The sequence below is a fragment of the Nerophis ophidion genome, linkage group LG01 (genome assembly GCF_033978795.1).
Source record: "Nerophis ophidion isolate RoL-2023_Sa linkage group LG01, RoL_Noph_v1.0, whole genome shotgun sequence".
Taxonomy (NCBI): Eukaryota; Metazoa; Chordata; class Actinopteri; order Syngnathiformes; family Syngnathidae; genus Nerophis; species Nerophis ophidion.
In genome coordinates, this window is record NC_084611.1 from 22227089 (window position 1) to 22250335 (window position 23247).

The window sequence follows — 23247 nt, forward strand, 5'->3', positions numbered from 1 at the left end:
TGCTTTTTTCCGGGTTGTGGGGAAAGAGATGTAAAAGCTTTCCATATTTCAGGGCATTTTTACACATCAATAAACTAACAAGGAAGCACCATAAACACCATAAACACATAGCATAGCTCGGTTGGTAGAGTGGCCGTGCCAGCAACTTGAGAGTTGCAGGTTCGATTCCCGCTTGTGCCATCCTAGTCACTGCCGTTGTGTCCTTGGGCAAGACACTTTACCCACCTGCTCCCAGTGCCACCCACACTGGTTTAAATGTAACTTAGATATTGGGTTTCACTATGTAAAGCGCTTTGAGTCACTTGAGAAAAGCGCTATATAAATATAATTCACACAATTCACTAATAGCATTAGCTCAAAGTTAGCAGTTATGGTGCCATGTTGTCACATAAGTGTCTTAGGATCAATCATTGGGGAAATCGCCCGAAACTGGGTTGGCCATGCTTTTTCTATACATTACTAAGAAATACATGTGGACGACAAGTTGATGCCCGTTCATTAAATGATGCTAGCAAGTAGCAGTAAGTAAGCAACACCAAAACTAAGATGTTTCATTGAGAATATAGAACAGGGGTCCCCAAACTACGGCCCGCGGGCCAGATAAGTCCCAAAAAATAAAAAAATAAAGTTTTAAAAAATGATTAGTTTTGGTGGCGCATTAGGAAGTGTAAAATACAACAGCGGAGACCCCGGACTGTTGAACGACTGAAGTTCTACACAAAACAAAAATGGGAAAGAATCCCACTTTCAAAGCTTCAACAATCAGTTTCCTCAGTTCCCAAACATTTATTGAGTGTTGTTAAAAGAAAAGGTGATGTAACACAGTGGTGAACATGCCCTACTCATATGGAAACGGGGTTTGTATATATATATATATATATATATATATATATATATATATATATATATATATATACACACATACACGTTTGTATATAGCCCGGCCCTGGCCAAACGTTTTTAACCCAATGCACCCCCCGGGCCAAAAAGTTTAAGGACCCTTAATATAGAACATTGCACATGCCGCTCAAAAATCTGTCAAAACATTTTAGTTCGACTTTGGTGAGCGAGGAAGCCGCACCGCTTGATAGATTGTTGGGGTATTACAGCTACCATAGTCAGACGTACTGTGCTTCAACATACGTGTATTAGTGCATTTGGACCCCAACATGGCACCTATTAGGGGACATATTATCTGGCGTTTTGTTTTGCAATACTACACATAACCAACTTTTGTTACCTCTTAGCTCCTGTTGATGTGTATCGGGGATCTGCATAAGTCCTGAAAATTTGCACGCGTCCGCCATTGTAGTCTGCGCTATAGTCAAAATGCTGCTTTTTGTTCTCTCTTTCATGTTGTTGTGGGTTATTCATCCTACGCTGTTGTAATTTCTAATACAAAGTAAAACGGCGCATCCAGAAGAGGCGGTAGAAAAACCCTAATCATGTTGCAGAAAATAAAAAATAAGGAGATAGGGAAGAATAACAGACAAAGAAAGTTGTTGAAGGAAATTTGTTATATGATTAGGTTTTCCAGTTTAAAACAAAACCCAATTTAACATGATCGTAATCAATTTGACGGAGAAAATATGACATGTCATTATGAATATGCCTGTTACTACGCTACATATATACTTACAGCATTTCTCTATAGAGCGACTACTATTGGCTCCATTGTCCATTGCTAAAGTTTATTCATGGTTTAGAATGCATAAAAAAAAGAAAAACACATGTGTTCTTGTCTACTATTTATACTCGTAACGTTTACTTCTATGACCCAATCCAAACAACCTTCCCTAACCATAGTGCAGTAACTAAAAAATAAGGATATAGGGAAGAAAAACATACACCTCACCGCTCGATAGATTGTTGGGGTATTACAGTTACCATAGTCAGACGTACTGTGCTTCAACATACGTGTATTAGTGCATTTGGACCCCAACATGGCACCTAATAGGAGACATATTATCTGGCGTTTTGTTTTGCAATACTACACATAACCAACTTTTGTTACCTCTTAGTTCCTGCTGATGTGTATTGGGGATCTGCATAAGTCCTGAAAATTTTCACGCGTCCGCCATTGTAGTCTGCGCCATAGTCAAAAAGCTGCTTTTTGTTCTCTCTTTCATGTTGTCGTGGGTTATTCATCCTCCGCTGTTGTAATTTATAATACAAAGTAGCATGCAGTTCACTTATATCACTCACTATGGAAGCTCTAAAAACAAATGGAACAACAAAGATGACAGGGAGAGGACGCTGTTGAAGTATGCACGTAAATATGACTAACTTCAAAACGACGCATCCAGAAGAGGCGGTAGGAATACCGCTTCATGTGCCTTAAAATCCCTTGTGCTAGTGTATGAGTAAAAAAAAAAAGACAAAGTTTAACTCCAAATAATATTTATTGTATTTTACCAGATAAGATTATATGACAATAAATTATTTACAACACAAGTACGTCTCTATGAAATACACATAAATATTAAATTAGTACAAATTGTTGTAAAACCATGTTCCCTGGGGAATACAAACGATTTATAGTTAAGAGATAAACTGTGCAGCTAAAAAATAAAATAAAAAAGCAGGTAAGTAAAATATTCAAGGCAATTTACAGACAATACATGACGCCTGATGTACTTGCTGGGTTCAACCCAGGGGTCTGGGGGAGTGTTATGTTCCAAAAAGAGAGGACAAGAAATCTTTCCTTAACCGAAAACAGTCCAAATCTGAACCAGCAGATTAGTTTTGAAATATTTTCGAGGCATAAGTCTGTACTGAAACTGCTGTCCACCTCTGTAACCTCAGCACTGGAGGGCGACAACTAAACACGTCTCCGCGTGAAAAGACAAAACATTGGTGAGGAACAGGAAAGAGGAAATATTCTGTCCATTCACACAGGAAGTGAAGAAGCTTCTGAGTGGCAAATCTCACGACTTTCTTGGTCCCGTCAACCCTCTGAAAAAGTGGTTTTGCCGGTTTTAAACCTCCACCAGTTTGATTAAGATCATAAACATACTGCACATTTGTTTCTCAGATCGGGTTGGCCTTGATCTTGTTTCGTATCCAGTCGATGTAACGGGTGACACGCGTGTAGACGCCAGGCTTATCTCTCTGGCCGCAGCCGTCACCCCAGCTGATGACACCCATGAGAGTCATCTTGTTGTTGTTGCGACAGACGAGTGGACCGCCGGAGTCTCCCTGTAGGGGTGTGGTAAGGGGAGAGGCTTACCAAGAAATCGTTATGAATGAGCACAGCATCATATGAACATAAAAGGCCTACTGAAATGAGATTTTCTTATTTAAACGGGGATAGCAGGTCCATTCTATGTGTCATACTGGATCATTTCGCGATATTGCCATATTTTTGCTGAAAGGATTTAGTAGAGAACATCCACGATAAAGTTCGCAACTTTTAGTCGCTAATAGAAAAGCCTTGCCTTTACCGGAAGTCGCAGACGATGACGTCACCCGTTGAGGGCTCCTCACATCTTCACATTGTTTATAATGGGAGCCTCCAACAAAAAGAGCTATTCGGACCGAGAAAACGACAATTTCCCCATTAATTTGAGCGAGGATGAAAGATTCGTGTTTGAGGATATTGATAGCGACGAACTAGAAAAAAAAAACAACGCGATTGCATTGGGACGGATTCAGATGTTTTTAGACACATTTACTAGGACAATTCTGGGAAATCCCTTATCTTTCTATTGTGTTGCTAGTGTTTTAGTGAGTTTAATAGTACCTGATAGTCGGAGGGGTGTGTCCACGGGTGTGTTGACGCCGCAGTGTCTCAGGGAAGTCGATGGCAGCTTTATGGACGGCGCAAACTCAGCTGATCTCCGGTAAGAAGCGACTTTTTCCCACAACGGGCGGTATAGCTCGGTTGGTAGAGCGGCCGTGCCAGCAACTTGAGGGTTGCAGGTTCGATCCTTGCTCCCACCATCTTAGTCACTGCCGTTGTGTCCTTGGGCAAGACACTTTACCCAACTGCTTCCAGTGCCACCCACACTGGTTTAAAATGTAACTTAGATATTGGGTTTCACTATGTAAAGCGCTTTGAGTCACTAGAGAAAAAGCGCTATATAAATATAATTCACTTCACTTCACAATTTTCGCACCGAAAACTGCTGGTTGACATTTGGTCAGGATCCATGTTCGCTTGACCGCTCTGATCCATACGAAAGCTTCCCCTCCGAGAATTTTAAACAAGGAATCACCGTGTGTTTGTGTGGCTAAAGGCTAAAGCTTCCCAACTCCATCTTTCTACTTTGACTTCTCCATTATTAATTGAACAAATTGCAAAAGATTCGGCAACACAGGTGTCCAAAATACTGTGTAATTATGCGGTTAAAGCAGACGACTTTTAGCTGTGTGTGTGTGCAGCGCTCTTATTTCCTGACAGTCCGTGACGTCACGCGTACGCGTCATCATTCCGCGACGTTTTCAAGAAAGAAACTCCCGGGAAATTTAAAATTGCAATTTAGTAAACTAAAAAGGCCGTATCGGCATGTGTTGCAATGTTAATATTTCATCATTGATATATAAACTATCAGACTGCGTGGTGGGTAGTAGTGGGTTTCAGTAGGCCTTCGAGGTGAATACAGTAAGTAGGTTTTGCTTAATGCTAACCTAACTAACTACAATTAAAATATACTGTATTTCAACTTGCTTATTGTGTTTATTATTGTGGTTGTAGTGGTACTACACAACGTTACGTTGACATAATGCTCTGAGTATGATGCCCTGCGCTGCAAACTACAACGTGGTGAAAAACAACATACTCTCACCTTGCAGGCATCATCCAAGCCTCGGGTGTCACCCGCACAAAGCATGTTGGCGGTCACCGGACGTCCGGACAGCACATCAGGGATGCAACGTTCTCTGGGCCACAGACGAACAAAACCTCTCTTGACCCGCTCGGAGTAATGAGCAGAAACTGTGGGCAAGAAAGTTCAGGTGAATGATCATTATCATCCCCTTTAAATGGGAAAACTACGCTGTTTAAGTGGAGTGACAGCATTCAGGGAGAGGTGTTTGGCGTACACTCTGTGTCTTTTCCGTAGCCTGAGATCTCACACTCAGTCCAGTCCGGAAGCACCAGACCGGCTTCGGGGAGACATGCAGGACGAACCTCTGCAGAGTGTATGGCACAGAAGCCGATGTCTGACTTCAGCTTTAACAGAGCTAGGGAGAATCGTAGGGAACAAAGTCAGGTTGGTGCTCCATTGTTTTATTCATTTTGCAAAAATGTGTTTAGAGCAGGGTGGCATGTTTCATTTATTCATATATTGTATTTCTTTAAAAAATGGTCCGTGATTTTACCAACGATATGTCTCAATTAGTTGCCAGTTGAAGAAATAAATGCCGGCTTACCTCAACTAAAATCCCTTTTTTTTTCTTCCCAAGAGTAAAGAAAATACCATGTATTGCCACTAGATGGCTGTATTTACCTTTACTAAGAGACCACCATGTGTACAGAAGGGAAGAGATTCATATGGCCCCTTTCCTGGGTGGGTCTGTGTGAGCATACTTGCCACCCCTCCCGGATTTTCCGGGAGACTCCCGAAATTCAGCGCCTCTCCCAAATACCTCCCAGAAGAAATTTTTGGGGCGGTATAGCTCGGTTGGTACAGCGGCCGTGCCAGCAACATGAGGGTTGCAGGTTCAATCCCCGCTTCCGCCATCATAGTCACTGGCGTTGTGTCCTTGGGCAAGACACTTTACCCACCTGCTCCCAGTGCCACCCACACTGGTTTAAATGTAACTTAGATATTGGGTTTCACTATGTAAAGCGCTTTGAGTCACTAGAGAAAAAGCGCTATATAAATATCATTCACTTCACACTTCACTTCACTCCCGAAAATCTCCCGAAATTCAGCGTAGCTGGAGGCCACGCCCCCTCGAGCTCCATGCGGACCTGAGTGGGGACAGCCTGTTTTCACGCCAGCTTTCCCACAATATAAACAGCTTGCCTGCCCAATCCCGTTACAACATCTACGGATTTTAATAAAAAACTGCACACTCAAGGAGACGAAGCAGAAGAACGAGGAAGTTACAGCCATGGCGACGCCGTCTGTAATAGAGTGATTCCATGTTGTCTGTCGCCATCTCCTGGTAATTGTTGGCTATAGCGTTGTGGGGTTGCTTTTTGATTGGCCAACAATTTATGTGGTGTTGCGCACCTGACGGCAAGCGACTCTCGCCAGTACGCTAATGGCAGAACAAAGGTTACTCAAATAGTGAAAGGTAAGTGTTGTTGTTGGTTTTATTTTAGTAACCAGCAAGCACATTACAGTTGGTATAACAACTGTGTTTTTATTACCGTGTATTTGATAGGTGCTGTCTGAAATTCAACTATTTATTTTATTTATATATATAATAAAATATACAGCTAGAATTCACTGAAAGTCAAGTATTTCATGCATATATTTATATTTATATATATGAAATATATATGAAATACTCGAGTTGGTGAATTATACTCCCCTCTTAACCCCCCCCCTCCCCCTCCCCCGCCCCAACCATGCCTCCGCCCCACCCCCGACCACGCCCTCCCCACCCCCCACCTCCCGAAATTGGAGGTCTCAAGGTTGGCAAGTATGCGTGTGAGACAAAGTGGGGTATATCATTCTGCAATGCAGTCTGCAGAAAATGATGCAAAGCGGCACTCTACATAGCAACTGGCATTGTGGCCAATGTTGCCACAAAACGTTTTCAATCAATCAGTCAATCAATCAATCAAAGTTTACTTATATAGCCCTAAATCACGAGTGTCTCAAAGGGCTGCACTAGCCACAAAGAGATTGGCTCAGATCCCACATCAGGGAAAGAAAAAACTCAACCCAATGGGATGACAATGAGAAACCTTATAGATAGTGCCCCCCACACCATTCATCACGTTTCATCTGTCAGGTAAACCGAATGGGGCCATATGAATCTCCTGCCTACCGTAGATGTGATGGCATTGCCGTGTTAACAAAATGGCGATTATTTTATTAAAATACTATAAGGTTTAATCATAATAGACAATGTTTTAAAATACAGTTATTATGTTATTGTTTGAGTGTGTGTACAGCAGTACTTATTTGTTCTGTTAAATGTGTTAATGATGCAATTACTGTATATTAATATCTCCTTTAGTGGTCTTAATTTACAGTCAAAACTTTTGTACTTGAAAAAATAGACTTTGAAACTAAAAAAATAAAGTTTTGATTTTGAATTTTGAAAAATACATCAGCGTATTGAAAATAAAACCGTGAACACATTTTGTTTTCGGGTTGAAGATAATTATGATTTACTCTGGTAATTATCCATCCATCCACTTTTCGACCGCTTATTCCCTTTGGGATCGCTGGTGCCTATCTCAGCTACAATCGGGCGGAAGGCGGGGTACACCCTGGACAAGTCGCCACCTCATCGCAGGTCCAACACAGATAGACAGACAAAATTCACACTCACATTCACACACTTGGGCCTATTTAGTGTTGCCATAATTATTTTGAATACATTATTTATTTAACATTTTCACTTCTATTTCTCTTGATCTTTGAGTATCTGTTTTTTCAGACCCTTTTTTTTCCCAGATAAAGTAGTTTTGTTTTTTTTGGTTCCAATTTTTCCTGAATTTTGAATGCCATCAACTGCGAGGACATATATGAAATAAATTGAAAAATAATCGCCGGAGTGAATCCTAATTATATTCAACAAGAAAAAAATAGTGTGCACTTTTTTGTGTTTTGAATACACTTGTTTTTTAACATTCAACATCAAACATGTATTTTCTGTTTCAAAAGGTACACTACTTTGGGCCCTAAATTAGCTCTAAACTACCAAACCAATGAATCTAGTACATTGGCATGTAAGGTAATCCTAAATGGTGAACAACATATATTTTATTTACAATTCAGTCATGCATGGACGCCAAACTGATGACAAACATGCATAAAAAGGAAAGAGGTCCGACTAAAGAAGGCCAACATTCCTACAATAAGGCAAAAGGCACTCACTTATGTCGTTATCAAACGTCTCATTGTCAAATTTCTCATGTATCCAGTACTTTTCGACCTTAAAAATCTGCTCGCTGCTGGAATTCTGTTTGCGGAACGTTCGGCCCAGAATCACCTCTAACTTTGAGGGTTTATCCCTGTGAGACGACACAAAGCATGTGACTTTAATGTGTGCTGTTTGGTCGCCATGTCTGAATGGCTCATATGTCGGTATGATTCTTACGAGGTTTCGAAGCAGTGTGCAGCCGACAGGACCCAGCAAGAATCGATTAGAACCCCACCGCACCTGTGGAAGTGCTGGCGCAGGCGAGGCTGGTAAACATTAATGGCGGCCTGCCAGGGCTGCTCCGTGATGTCGCTCTCTTTGCCCCCGAACATGCGGAAGGCAGGCTTGTTGAGGGTGTTGTCTAATCGCTGGCCGCACGTTGCTATGAGGAGATTATAAACATATTGTGAGATGATGCTTCATGATGATGTCATGATGATGTCATACCTCTGTTGTCATTGTTGGTTGTGGGACCTCGAGGGCCCAGCGGGTTGATGGTGGGTGGACGCCTCACTGAAAAAGCAGCATGGTTAAACTCACCGACTCCTTCCATCCATTGTCTACCGCAGGATTGTCCAAGCAGCATGCAGCTCCTCTTTTAGATTTAGATTTATTGGTCCCCGTAGGGGAAATTCATTTTTACTGCCGTACATTTAAACATATAGACATTACACATCACAAAACAAAAATAACAAAAAGACTTCATACATGACCAACACATTTACAGGCTTTGTCAGACAGGTTGGCCGGGCCTGGTCTACCGCCTGTCCCTTTTTGGGGTGGCGGGGGGTGCTGGAGCCTATCTCAGCTGCATTCGAGCGGAAGGCGGGGTACACCCTGGACAAGATGCCACCTGATTGCAGGGCCAAACTCACTGACTCAAGAATCAAAAATCATACGTTTGTTGAGCTCTTTTGACAATACCCGAACCAGTGTTGTAATTCTGTCAAGGAGCAAACTGCTCAGTCAACATTAATGTCATTCGACAAGTGTAAAAACACATGAATTTCACACGCACGCATACTTGCCAACCCTCCCGGATTTTCCAGGAGACTCCCGAAATTCAGTGCTTCTCCCGAAAACCTCCCGGGACAAATTTTCTCCCGAAAATCTCCCGAAATTCAGGCGGAGCTGGAGGCCACGCTCCCCTAGCTCCATGAGGACCTGAGTGACGTGTCTGCCCAATGACTTTATAACTGTAGAATGATCGAGGGCGAGTTCTTGGTTTCTTATGTGGGTTTATTGTTAGGCAGTTTCATTAAGTCCTCTCAGCGCATTAACAACACACAACAACAGCAGTCACGTTTACGTCTAACACTCTACCGTAAGACAGTTCGTCTGCCCTAAACAGCATGTGACACTCTTAAACAGGACAATACTGCCATCTACTGTACATGATGCACCACAACACCTCCTGGCAACTTCAACCCTTTAATCCTCCTCCATTCACATCCCATCTACCCAGATTGTAAATAACCTAATGTAAATAATCGAATGTATTTCTAATGTATATACTTGTTCTTATGCTATGTGAACTCACTATGTTCTCTGCTGGCTGTACATATCCTACTAAGTCACACCTACACTGTTTCAATGTCCATTTCTCTGTTGATGCAATTGTTGATGACTGAAGTACTGATATCAACCAAAGCTCCTCATCCCACCCCCCGGATTGTAAATAATTCAATGTATATACTATGAGGATTAACTTGTGTGGTGACTGTATTATGCTGATAGTATATATTTGTACCATGAATTGATTAAAGTGGACCCTGACTTAAACAAGTTGAAAAACGTATTGCGGTGTTACCCTTTAGTGGTCAATTGTACGGAATATGTACTGAACTGTGCAATCTACTGATAAAAGTTCCAGTCAATCAATCATGCATTTGTGACAATAACATCTACTTTGGAAAGTGCAATGCACAACTGCGCATACAACAGCTGTAAATATACTACTCCCCTCTTACCAAAGCCCCCCCCAGTCCCCACCTCCCGAAATCGGAGGTCTCAAGGTTGGCAAATATGCACGCATGAGGCAGGTAAAGCTGCTAGATGCTGACCACTTATGATACTATAATGCAGTTACTCCCATCTTGTGGAGTAAATACAAGTTAAGTTAAGTTAAAGTACCCATGATTGTCACACACACACTAGGTGGGGGGGAATTATTCTCTGGATTCATCCCATCACCCTTGATCACCCCCTGGGAGGTGAGGGGAGCAGTGAGCAGCAGCGGTTGCCGCTCCCAGGAATAATTTTTGGTGATTTAACCCGCAATTCCAAGCCTTGATGCTGAGTGTCAAGCAGGGAGGTAATGAGTCCCATTTTTATAGTCTTTGGTATGACCTGGCCAGGGTTTGAACTCACGACCATCAAGAAGTTTCCTGTAGTCGCAGCAGTTATTATTATCAGAGCAAAGCAGGTTTCTAATTATGCATCCCATAGTAAGTCTATTCTCGTAAAGCGAGAACAACATTTCTAGATGTATTTCTTTTAATTGATATTCTCCCATTGTGTGTTGATTAAAATGTTACGTTACAACCTTATTCCAAAATTTAATATATTCATATTTGTCCTCAAAATTCTACACACAACACCCCATGATGACAGTATCAAAAAGGTTTTTTTGTTTTGGCAAATTTATCAAAAGACAAACTAAGAAATCATATGTACATAAGTATTGACAGCTTTTGCCATGAAGCTTAAACGTGAGCTCAGGTGCATCCTGTTTCAACTGATCATCCTTGAGATGTTTGCTATAGCTTTATTGGAGTCCAACTGTGAAGTCGATATAATTGTCTGTAGACCTCGGAGACGGGATCGTCTCGAGGCACAAATCTGGGGAAGGGTACAGAAAAATATCTGCTGCCTTGAAGTTGCCAATGAGCACAGTGGCCTTTATCATCCGTAAATGGAAAAAGATTGGAACCACCCGGACACTTCTGAGAACTTGCCGGCCATCTAAATTTAGCAATCCGGGGGGAAGGGCCCTATTCAGGGAAATAACCAAGGACCCTATTGTCACTTTGTCAGAGCTACAGCAGTCCTCTGTGGAGAGAGGAGAACCTTCCTGGAGGACAACCATCTCTGCAGTAATCGAACAATCAAGCCTGTATTGTAGAGTGGCCAGACGGAAGTCATTCCTTTGTAAAAGTTTGCCGAGATGCACCTAAAAGACTCCCAGACCATGATAAAACAATAAATAAATTCTGATCTGATGAGATAAAGATTGAACTTTTTGCTGTGAATGCTAAGTGTCATGTTCAGAGTAAAACAGGCACTGCTCATCGCCAGTCCAAAATCATTCCTACAGTGAAGCATGGTGGTGGCAGCATCATGCTGTGGGGTTGTTTCTCAGTGTCAGGAACATGGGAGACTAGTTAGGATAGAGGGAACGATGAATGCATTCAATATTATGCTTACTGAATTTTGAAAATCAGCATCCTCTACAGGGGAGTTTTGTTGTTGGTCTATGCCAGGGGTCGCATGCGGCTCTTTGGTCACTCTGATGTGGCTCAGCTGTATAATCAACGACCCCCCCGGTTAATTCGGGAGGTTTCCGGAGGTTGGTGCCTCTCCCAGGAATCACTCGGGGACAACATTCTCCGGTCTTCACCCGGTCTACATTATTGAGTGCGTGCAGTGATGGCAATGCTTTTAACTTCCTCTTTAACATGTCGTCACGCCCGCTTTTACACAATGCTATCTGTTTGACGGTTGGTCGTGTGCTACATGCAGCTCTTGTCAACTCACGCATATACCTGCAAGGCATACTTGTTCGACAGCCATACAGGTTACACTGAGGGTTGTAATATAAACAACTTTAACACTCTTACTAATATGCACCACACTGTGAAACCACACCATACAAGAATGACAAACACATTTCGGGGGAACATCCGCACTGTAAGACAATATAAACACAACAATACAATTACCCAGAATCCCATGAGTCCCTGACTCTTCCTGGCTATTATACACACCCGCTAGCACCAAACCCGCCCACCTCAACCGATGCACGGAATGGGGAGTGGGAGGGATGGGGGGGTGGGGTCGGTGCTATCGGGTGTGTATAATGTAGCCAGGAAGAGTCAGGGAAGCATGTGATTCTGGGTATTTGTACTGTTGTGTTCATGTTGTCTTATAGTGCGGATGTTCTCCTGAAATGTGTTTGTCATTCTTGTATGGTGTGGTTTCACAGTGCGGTGCATATTAGTAAGAGTGTTAAAGTTGTTTGTATTACAACCCTCAGTGTGACCTGTATGGCTGTTGAACAAGTATGTCTTGCAGCGGTGTGCGTGCGTCTGCAGAAGCCACATACAACGTGTAGCTGGGCTGGTAAGCTGTTTGTGCATGTTGTAGAGGGCATTAAAGGCAGTGCTTCCATAGCACTCCCTTATTATTGTTGTTTGGATAAATATAATCAGATATTCGCGAGAGTAGATACAGCTTGTAGTCTGCAGTACATGATTTCCTTTTAGGTGCCATTTTTGTTCAGCCCTTCTCAGTTTTTATAAGATACCGCCGACGTTGAAATGATTCATTTGAATAGCTACGGCAGTAGCATATAGCATATAGCAGTTAGCATTCCATGACCCACAATGCACTTCTGCCATGACCCTCCCCCGCCGAATTCTTATTGGTTGACGTGTGTGTGACAATTGCTGACATTTTCTTTGTCTCTTCCGCAAATGAGATTGATAATATTATTTGATATTGTGTAATCTGCAGTACATGATTTCCTTTTCGGGGCCATTTTTGTTCAGCCCTTCTCAGTTTTTATAAGTTACCGCCAACCTTGAAATGATCCATTTGAATAGCTACGGCAGTAGCATATCGCAGTTAGCATTCCATGACCCACAATGCACTTCTGCCATGACCCTCCCCCGCCGAATTCTTATTGGTTGACGTGTAAGTGACGATTGCTGACGCGTGTGTGATGATTGCTGACATTTTCTTCGTCTCTTCCGCGAATGAGATAAATAATATTAATTTATATTTTACGGTAATGTGTTAATAATTTCACACATAAGTCGCTCCGAAACTATGAAAAATCTGTGACTTATAGTCCGAAAAGTACGGTATGCTCTTGATGTGATCATGATTATATTTTAAATTTCACAGAACGGCTACTTGTCCAGGGTGTACACAGCCTTCCACCCGAATAGAGCTGAGATAGGCTCCAGCACCCCCCGGTACCCCGAAAGGGACAAGCGGTAGGACATGGATGGATGGATGGATTTCACAGAACTGAATATCTTTGTATTTTTCCCCCCTACAAGTGAAGCTACAAACCAGATTTACATTTAACTGTTACAAATATGTAAAATTAGAGCAGGGTCAACAAGGTCAACTCACTGCATTTGGGTACATCACAGAGCTCCCAGGTCAGCTGCATGTTCTTGTAGGTGTGACACCACGGACCTTCATCACCATCAGGATTTCTGTTTGGAGAAAGTTGTTGCAATTAGGACATGTCTCGCGTTTCATATATAATTTTCTTTCATTTGGTACATCCTGTGTTCACACCTGCAGTAGCTGTGGCTACCAAGTCCCACTTCGAGAGCATCAGACCTCCATGCATTGTTGTTCTTGTGTATGACCGCCGGAGAGTCCCACGGGAGACAGTGGGCGCCACTTTTAGTGACGGATGCCGTGCCCCTGTAGGTCAGACCGATGCCCCTCTTGCATTCTTCGTACTTATCTGATCCAGATCACACAGAGAAGGTGAAAAACAATGATGTTCCTATTTTTTGCCTCAAAATATCTGGTCATTACATTTTCAGTCAGCTAGGGTGGGAAGTTTTACCTTCTGGACATTTGGGCACGGAACAGAACTCCCAGGCAATTTGAGTGCCTTTATACGTGTAACACCAAGGAGCGCTGTCGTTGTCAGGGTTCCTGAGAAAAAAAGATAATCTTTGAGTTATTCTTGTATGGCAGGGTGGATTTCCCCCCTCAGCCGCCAGTTAAATAGCCCTGTTTTATGGCCTTTTAAACAATTGCGGTGACGAGAACTGAAAGGAAAACTATTTAGCATGATAAAAATGGATAGTATGCAGCTACAGCTTCTATTAAAACAACAACTCAATTGACATGAATTACATGGAAATTATTTACCATATGTGTTTTGCGAAGTACATTAATCCATCCATCCATCCATTTTCTACCGCTTATTCCCTTTCGGGGTCGCGGGGGGCGCTGGCGCCTATCTCAGCTACAATCGGGCGGAAGGCGGGGTACACCCTGGACAAGTCGCCACTTCATCGCAGGGCCAACACGGATAGACAGACAACATTCACACTCACATTCACACACTAGGGCCAATTTAGTGTTGCCAATCAACCTATCCCCAGGTGCATGTCTTTGGAAGTGGGAGGAAGCCGGAGTACCCGGAGGGAACCCACGCATTCACGGGGAGAACATGCAAACTCCACACAGAAAGATCCGAGCCTGGATTTGAACCCAGGACTGCAGGATCTTCGTATTGTGAGGCAGACGCAGTAACCCCTCTGCCACCGTGAAGCCCCAGTATATTAATAAATATCTTTAAAGATGACAAAATCTAAATACTTTTTTCTTTAATCCATCCATCCATTTTCTACCGCTTATTCCCTTTCGGGGTCGCGGGGGGCGCTGGCGCCTATCTCAGCTACAATCGGGCGGAAGGCGGGGTACACCCTGGACAAGTCGCCACCTCATCGCAGGGCCAACACAGATAGACAGACAACATTCACACTCACATTCACACACTAGGGCCAATTTAGTGTTGCCAATCAACCTATCCCCAGGTGCATGTCTTTGGAGGTGGGAGGAAGCCGGAGTACCCGGAGGGAACCCACGCATTCACGGGGAGAACATGCAAACTCCACACAGAAAGATCCCGAGCCTGGATTTGAACCCAGGACTGCAGGAACTTCGTATTGTGAGGCAGACGCACTAACCCCTCTTCAACCGTCATGCGAATTCATCTTTGAATTTTTATTTTATTCCTATTTGGTCCGGGGGCACATCACCTCAATTCTGTCACCTGCATTGGACTCCCACCACTTTCCGTACAGGGCAAACAGATCCACAGAGGATGCAATTGCAACAGCCCTCCACACTGCTCTGAGCCACCTAGAGCAGCAGGGGAGCTATGCAAGGCTACTTTTTGTTGATTTTAGCTCTGCGTTCAACACCACCCCCCCCCCCCACAGACTGGTGCCCAAACTGACAGGGCTGGGACTGTCTTCCTCCATCTGCCAATGGATCCTGGACTTCCTGACAAATCGCTCTCAGAGGGTGAGAGTAGGCTCCTACCTCTCAGCATCCATCAGCATTAGCACCGGCTCCCCCAGGGCTGCGTGCTAAGCCCCCTACTCTACACCCTCTACACTCATGACTACACCCCTGCTCATGCCAGCAATACCACCATTAAATTTGCAGACGACACCAGAGTAGTTGGACTCATTTCTGAGAGGGATGAGTCTGCCTACAGAAATGAAGTAGAGCGGCTCACTGGGCGGTGCAGGGAAAACAACCTGGTCCTTAACACCACCAAGACGAAGGAGCTGATCTTGGATTTCCGGAAGAAAAAAACAATAAACATCCAACAACACAACATAAATGGGGACTATGTGGAAAGGGTCTCTAACTTCATGTTCCTGGGCATCCAGATGGAGGAAGACCTGTCGTGGAGTATGAACACCTCAGTGACCATCAAAAAGGCGAAGCAAAGACTTTACTTTCTGGGACTCCTCAAAAGAACAATCTGTCTCAAAAACTGCTTGTGTCCTTCTATCGCTGCTCAATATAGAGTGTGCTGACATACTACATCTGTGTATGGTATGCCAGCTGCACGGTGGCAGAGAGAAATGCACTTCAGAGGGTCATGAAAACTGCCATGAAGATCACTGGCTGCTCTCTCCCCTCCCTAGATGAACTGTACAGTGCCAGTGCCTCAAAAAGGCCAAAAGATCATAAAGGACCCATCTCACCCTGGACATAAACTTTTTGAACTGATGCCCTCAGGCAGGAGATACAGGACAATAAAATGCCGGACAAAACCGTTTTAAAAACATTTTTTACCCGAGAGCAATAGTGTCGCTGAACACAAGATGAGAATAATGACTGTGCATGTGAGCTGTATGCTTGGTATTTTTACGTATTTTATGTATTTTTTATCTATTTATCTATGTTCTTATGTTTTTATGTAGGATTTTTCACTAAATTAGTGTGCATACAATTTCGTTGTACAACGACAAGAAAGATATATTCTCTATTCTATTTATTTGTTTATGTATTTATTTATATTTTTCTATCTATATATGGCTATACACACACACATGCGTGCGTGTACACACACACACACACACGCGCACACACACACACACACACACACACACACACACAAAGACATTTAGTAAAATGAATTTATTTTACTGTATATATGTATATCATGTAAAAATGTATGTGTGTGTGCGTGTGTGTCTGTGTGTGTGTGTTTGCGTGTGTGTGTGTGTGTGTGTGTGTGTGTATGTGTGTGTGTGTTTGCGTGTGTGTGTGTGTGTGTGTTGTGTGTGTGTTTGCGTGTGTGTGTGTGTGTGTGTGTGTGTCCGAATGCAGCTGAGATTGGCTCCAGCCCACTCTGCGACCCCGAAAGGGACAAACGGTAGGAAATGGATGGATGGATAGATGTAAAAACGTCAATGTGTGTTTGTGTGTGTGTGTGTGTGTGTGTGTGTGTGTGTGTGTGTGTGTGTGTGTGCGTGCGTGCGTGCGTGCGTGCGTGTCTGAATGCAGCTGAGATGGGCTCCAGTACCCCCTGCGACCCCGAAAGGGACAAACAGTAGGAAATGGATGGATGGATAGATGTAAAAACGTCAATGTGTGTGTGTGTGTGTGTGCGTGCGTGCGTGCGTGCGTGCGTGCGTGCGTGTCCGAATGCAGCTGAGATGGGCTCCAGCACCCCCTGCGACCCCGAAAGGGACAAACGGTAGGAAATGGATGGATGGATAGATGTAAAAACATCAATGTGTGTTTCTGTGTGTGTGTGTGTGTGTGTGTGTGTGTGTGTGTGTGTGCATATACAGTATATAGATCCCCCCCATGCATATGTCAGGCATATGAATTTTGGTATTAACGTTCTTGTAGTATTCACACCAGTTTTTGCCCCCATGTAAAAATGTAAACAGTCCTTTCTTGACCAAAACCTCATTTCCATGTGTTTTGGAAATAATTGTTAAGTATTTTTGTGCAATAGCCTCCTAAATTAACAACAACAACAGCCAGACAATGAAAAATGACCTCCTTGTTGGATGTAACTGATCTAATAAAACAGGAGTCGGGAACCTTTTTGGCTGAGAGAGCCATACAAGCCACTTTTTTTTTTTTTAAGTATTTCTGTGGGAGCCATATCATTTTTCTTTTTAACACTATATGCGTGCATTTTTAAGAAAGACCAACATTTTTAGAGTATAATAAGTCACTTATTCTTTTTAATAACATTGTTATTCTGAGGCTAACTTCTTACCATTAATGCGACTTCTTGAACAGGTGCCGTAGAAACCGGATGGATGGATGAAAATGCATGAGAATGTTTTATATTTTGAACGTTATTTTTGACGCTGCGATTACCAGCGGAATTATTCATTACTTATCTTGTTAAGCAATATCAGTTAATATTTATCTGATAGCCAGGTGCAGTCATCAAAAGAGCCACATCTGGCTCTACAGCCATAGGTTTCCCTACCCCTGTAATAAAACATGGTCTTTCTTAGGATGCACAAAAACTAAATAGATGCACTTAATTTATTATGTCAGACAATAAGTTGAAACTGAATTGTTAGTTAAACAAAAAAAAATGGAAGTGTTTACCTAACAAATTTAAATTGCATGGAAACAAAAGGCAACTTTAAGATCCTACTTTGTTTCCCCTGACACAATTTATCTGCGTTTCATCAGCGCCGCCCACAAACCTGCAGAAGTTGTGATTGCCCAATCCAAGACTGCTGGCGTCCACTTTCCTGGCAGTGAACCTCTTCCCTCTCAGGGATGTGGCGTTCCAGTTGATGCACTCTGCTCCGGACTTGCTGATAGTCCACGTGCCGCGGTACGCGTCCCCTCGTCCGGCAACACATTTCTCTCTGTTGTCTGTTGAAAAGGGAAGATAAGAGAAATAATAGCTCGGTGATTAGATAGTGCCTGGTTTATTTTGCATGGCACTAAAAATCAGTTTGTTTAATTCATTGCATGGAATAATCTTCCTGTTTCCTGTTTCAGAACACTTCTTCACAGTATTTGACAATGTTATCACTCCGGCATAACTTCCTCAGCACGTCAAAAAATTTAGATTGGGCATGTTTGTGTTTCAAGTTCAAACAGAATTTGCAGTTTTTGTTGTTATTGAAGGTAATAAATGCACAACTGGAGTCCTTTTTTGCAATACATACACTATATTGCCAAAAGTATTTGGCCACCTGCCTTGACTCACATATGAACTTGAAGTGCCATCCCATTCCTAACCTATAGGGCAGGGGTCGGGAACTTTTTCGGATGAGAGAGCCAAGAAGCCAAATATTTTAAAATGTATTTCCGTAAGAGCCATATAATATTTTTTTTAACACTGAACACAACAAAACGCGTGCATTTTTAAGAAAGATCAACATTTCTAGAGAGGTCTCTTATTCTTTGTAATAACATTGTTATTCTGAAGCTAAATGTGGAGGAGGCGTGGCCTGCAGCCAAGCAGAGTGTTGCCAGGACAGGCCTCGAATTCAGCGACAGGTGCGTAGAAGGCCCACCTGGGCCTTTTTATCTGATCACCTGTCGCTATGTTATAAGCAGCAGCCAGGAGGAGAGATGGGCTTTGGGTTGGAAACCAGAGCGCAAGCGAGAACAAAAGAGAAAAAGACAATTGCTGGAAAGCAACTGATAGACTTTTTGAAAAATAAAACAATATTGTAACCCTGAAACTGGCTCTCATGTCAGTGCTTGGTGGTCTGAAGAACCCTCTGGAGGGCAAGCCCCACACTAACCAATAATAAATAAATGACTTCTTACCAACCATCTTCTTGAACATAAAAATGCATGACAGTATTTTATATTTTGAACGTTATTTTTAACACTGTGATTACAAGGGGAATTATTCATTATTTATCGTGTTAAGCAATGTCAGCTCAGATTTATCCGAGAGCCAGATGCAGTCATCAAAAGAGCCACATCTGGCTCGCAAGCCATAGGTTCCCTACCCCTGCTATAGGGCATGGGTGTCAAACTCTGGCCCGCGAGCCAAATTTGGCCTGCAACTGACAGTGCAGAAAGTCGGCGACCTCTTTGCAAACTCTCCAATTTTCTCAGTTCCACGCTGGAAATCACTGAACTTCTAAGTGTGGCCAATTCTTTCACAAATGTTTGTAGAAGCAGTCCCCATGTCTAAGTGCTTGATTTTATACACCTGTGGCCGGGTCAAGTGATTAGGACAGTGGTCACCAACGCGGTGCCCGCGGGCACCACGTAGCCCGTAAGGACCAGATGAGTAGCCCGCTGGCCTGTTCTAAAAATAGGTCAAATAGCAGCACTTACCAGTGAGCTGCCTCTATTTTTTTTAATTGTATTTATTTACTAGCAAGCTGGTCTCGCTTTGCTCAACATTTTTAATTCTAAGAAAGACAAAACTTAAATAGAATTTGAAAATCCAAGAAAATATTTTAAACACTTGTTCTTCACTTGTTTAAATAAATTGATTTATTTTTTTACTTTGCTTCTTATAACTTTCAGAAAGACAAATTTAGAGAAAAAATACAACCTTAAACATGATTTTAGGATTTTTAAACACGTATACCTTTTTACCTTTTAAATTCCTTCCTCTTCTTTCCTGACAATTTAAATCAATGTTCAAGTATTTTTTTTTTATTGTAAAGAATAGTAAATACATTTTAATTTAATTCAAACATAAATCTTATTTCAAAGTCTTTTGAATTTCTTTTAAAATTTTTGTTCTGGAAAATCTAGAAGAAATAATTGATTTGTGTTAATTGGAAATATAGCGTGGTCCATTTTGTTATATATTCTAACAAAGTGCAGATTGGATTTAAAGCTATTTAAAACATGTCATGAAAATTCTAAAATTAATCTTAATCAGGAAAAATTACTAATGATGTTCCAAAAAATTTTTTTTTTATTTTTTCAAAAAGATCCGAATTAGCTAGTTTTTCTCTTCCTTTTTTTTTGACCCTTCAGGACAACTTTGTTGGGGAAGGCCCTTTTCTGTTTCAGCATGACTATGACCCAGTGTACACATCAAGGTCCATCAAGGCATGCTTGGATGGGTTTAATGTGGGAGAAGCCCAATAAAAGTTGAATTAAAAACAATGTATGAACATGTGTACTTACTGATCTCACACTGACTGCCACTGAAGCCTGGTGGGCACTGACAAATGTAGTCGGACGAGTACACTGCCTCCTTGCACGTCCCTCCATTGTAGCAATGAGACACGTAGCAGTCTGAAGAGACAGAAATAATATATGTTTATATATATATATATACATACACACATATATATATATATACATACACACACACATATATATATATATACATACACACACACATATATATATACATACACACACACACACATATATATATATATATATATATATATATATATATATATATATATATATATATATATATGTACATATACATACACATGTATGTATGTATATATGTACATATACACACACACACACACACACACATAGCCCGAATGCAGCTGAGATAGGCTCCAGCACTCTCCGCGAACCCGAAAGGGACAAGGGGTAGAAAATGGATGGATGGATGGATATATATACAGTGTGTATATATATATATATATATATATATATATATATATATATATGGAGCCTATCTCAGCTGCATTCGGGCTATGTGTGTGTGTGTGTATGTATATATACATATATATATGTATGTATATGTATGTACACTACATACGTACATATTTTTAAATATATATATATATACACACAACACATATATACATACATACGTACATACATACATATATAGTAATACATAGTAAAAACAGTGGCAAAAAAGGGTCCAACATGCTTACTGCAGAACCGGTAAATGATAACTCAATGACGACAACCTTCTTTGTAGAAGTATATTTTACTCAGTGTAAATTCACAGAATACAATAACAAACTGGCCGCCCCCGTTCACATTAACCGACCTCCAACCGGAGCCCATGCATAGAGCAATGCATGCTGGGAGGTACCGTAAATACACTAAAAGAGCGGCTGAACCGTAAGTACCATAAAACCCAGGGAGTGCTACCATTCCATAAGATACAGGGTGCTATAAGAAACACCGTATAGAGAGAGTATGGCCAACTTGGTTTCAGAGTTGGTCACTAACATGGCGCCCTGTAGTCATGTGAATGGCTTTTGACCAGTTATTTAGGAGATACGCTGGCCATACTCTCTCTGATTGGTCACTACATGTTGGTACCAACTCTGAGTTGGGCATACTCTCTCTATACACGGCCCTGCACCGTACCGACATCAATATAAGATGAACCTAAAAATAGGATGACACCTCTTTGTAAAGACATGCTTACGGCGGGGAAAACAATCTATATTTGTTTTTAATATCAGTGAAATAGCAACTGGTACATTACAATAAAAAAGGATTTTCTTATATTTCTAGGCTGCTGTACAGTTGTTTAAAAACTCTGCATCATTGATCACCACTATTTTTAAATCAGCATCCTATTTTCTCTTGTGTTGTTTACTAACTATCCTGCTACAATTTTTAGGACACTTTTTCCCCCTCCCAGCAGGTCTCTCTGTATCACGGTTGTATCTCTCCAGGTCATGAAATACAGTTTGAAATCTCAAGTGTTCGGCAGAGCTTATCCTTATATCAAATTTGACCTAGTAAAATAATCAGTCTAATGATCAGTCCCTCATCACTTAAAGGCCTACTGAAACCCATTACTACCGACCACGCAGTCTGATAGTTTATATATCAATGATGAAATATTAACATTGCAACACATGCTAGTTTACTAAATTGCAATTTTAAATTTCCCGCTAAGTATCCTGTTGAAAACGTCGCGGAATGATGATGCGTGCGCGTGACGTCACCGGTTGTAGCGGACATGTTCTCCCAGCCAGATCCAAGCTATAAGTAGTCTGCTTTAATCGCATAGTTAAAACAGTATTCTGGACATCTGTGTTGCTGAATCTTTTGCAATTTGTTTAATTAATAATGGAGAAGTCAAAGAAGAAATATGTAGGTGGGAAGCGGTGTATTGCAGCTGCCTTTAGCAACACAAACGCAGCCGGTGTTTCCTTGTTTGCATTCCTGAAGGTGAAGCTTTAACTATGGAACAGAGCGGTCAAACGAACATGGTTCCCGACCACATGTCAACCGGCAGGTTTCGGGGAGAAAATTGTGCTAATAAGTCGGCTCTTACCGTAGACATGAGCGGAGCTTGCGTCCTCCTGTAGCTGCGGACTCTCTTACCTCCTCCCACCGGAGACACTGGCGGTCACCACACCCTTGGCCACACCCCTCCGACTTTCAGGTACCTTTTAATCTCACTAAAACACTAGTAACACAAAAGCAGATAAGGGATTTTCCGGAATTATCCTAGTAAATGTGTCTAATAACATCTGAATCGCTCCCATGGCCCTCGCCTTTTTTTTTTCTCTAGTCCAGGGGTTGGGAACCTATGGCTCTAGAGCCAGATGTGGCTCTATTGATGACTGCGTCTGGCTCTCAGATGAATCTTAGCTGACATTGCTTAACACGATAAGTAATGACTATGTCCGCTTGTAATCACAGTGTCAAAAATAAAGTTCAAAATATAAAACATTCTCATGCATTAATCCATCCATCCGTTTCTATCGCACCTGTTCAAGAAGTCGCATCAATGGTCAAAAGTATTTGATTTATTATTGGTTAGCTTCAGAATAACAATGTTATTAAAAAGAATAAGAGATGCACACATTTAGTTGTTGTAATCAGGGAAAGTCCAAATAAAAGAGGAGGCGTAGAATTATCTTGTCAGAGCGTGGGGCGACACTGTACAAGGGTACAGGTCTACGCGTTTCTCCTCATTGAGCTAAACTGAATCCTGTCTCTGTTTAATTCCTTGCTTCTTATCTGTTTAATATGTCATCAGTGTTTGAACCTGACAGT

The 23247-nt window shown here is 41.9% G+C and overlaps 1 protein-coding gene across 10 annotated transcripts in view; it reads right to left on the reverse strand.

Annotated features, from left to right (window-relative positions):
• Positions 1-2383: 2383 nt before the first annotated feature.
• Positions 2384-23247, reverse strand: part of plat (plasminogen activator, tissue) — a 48988-nt gene continuing 28124 nt past the window's right edge. For all 10 annotated transcript variants that reach the window (XM_061898477.1, XM_061898457.1, XM_061898397.1 and 7 more), the window contains 11 exons: positions 20431-20541; positions 18015-18189; positions 13865-13956; positions 13585-13759; positions 13414-13499; positions 8500-8565; positions 8230-8434; positions 8007-8143; positions 5044-5184; positions 4788-4936; positions 2384-3198 (listed from right to left, as the gene is read on the reverse strand). In XM_061898477.1, the coding sequence (XP_061754461.1) occupies positions 3031-3198; positions 4788-4936; positions 5044-5184; positions 8007-8143; positions 8230-8434; positions 8500-8565; positions 13414-13499; positions 13585-13759; positions 13865-13956; positions 18015-18189; positions 20431-20541 (1505 nt within the window). In that variant the 3' untranslated portion in view covers positions 2384-3030. The remainder of the gene's footprint in view (positions 3199-4787; positions 4937-5043; positions 5185-8006; positions 8144-8229; positions 8435-8499; positions 8566-13413; positions 13500-13584; positions 13760-13864; positions 13957-18014; positions 18190-20430; positions 20542-23247) is intronic.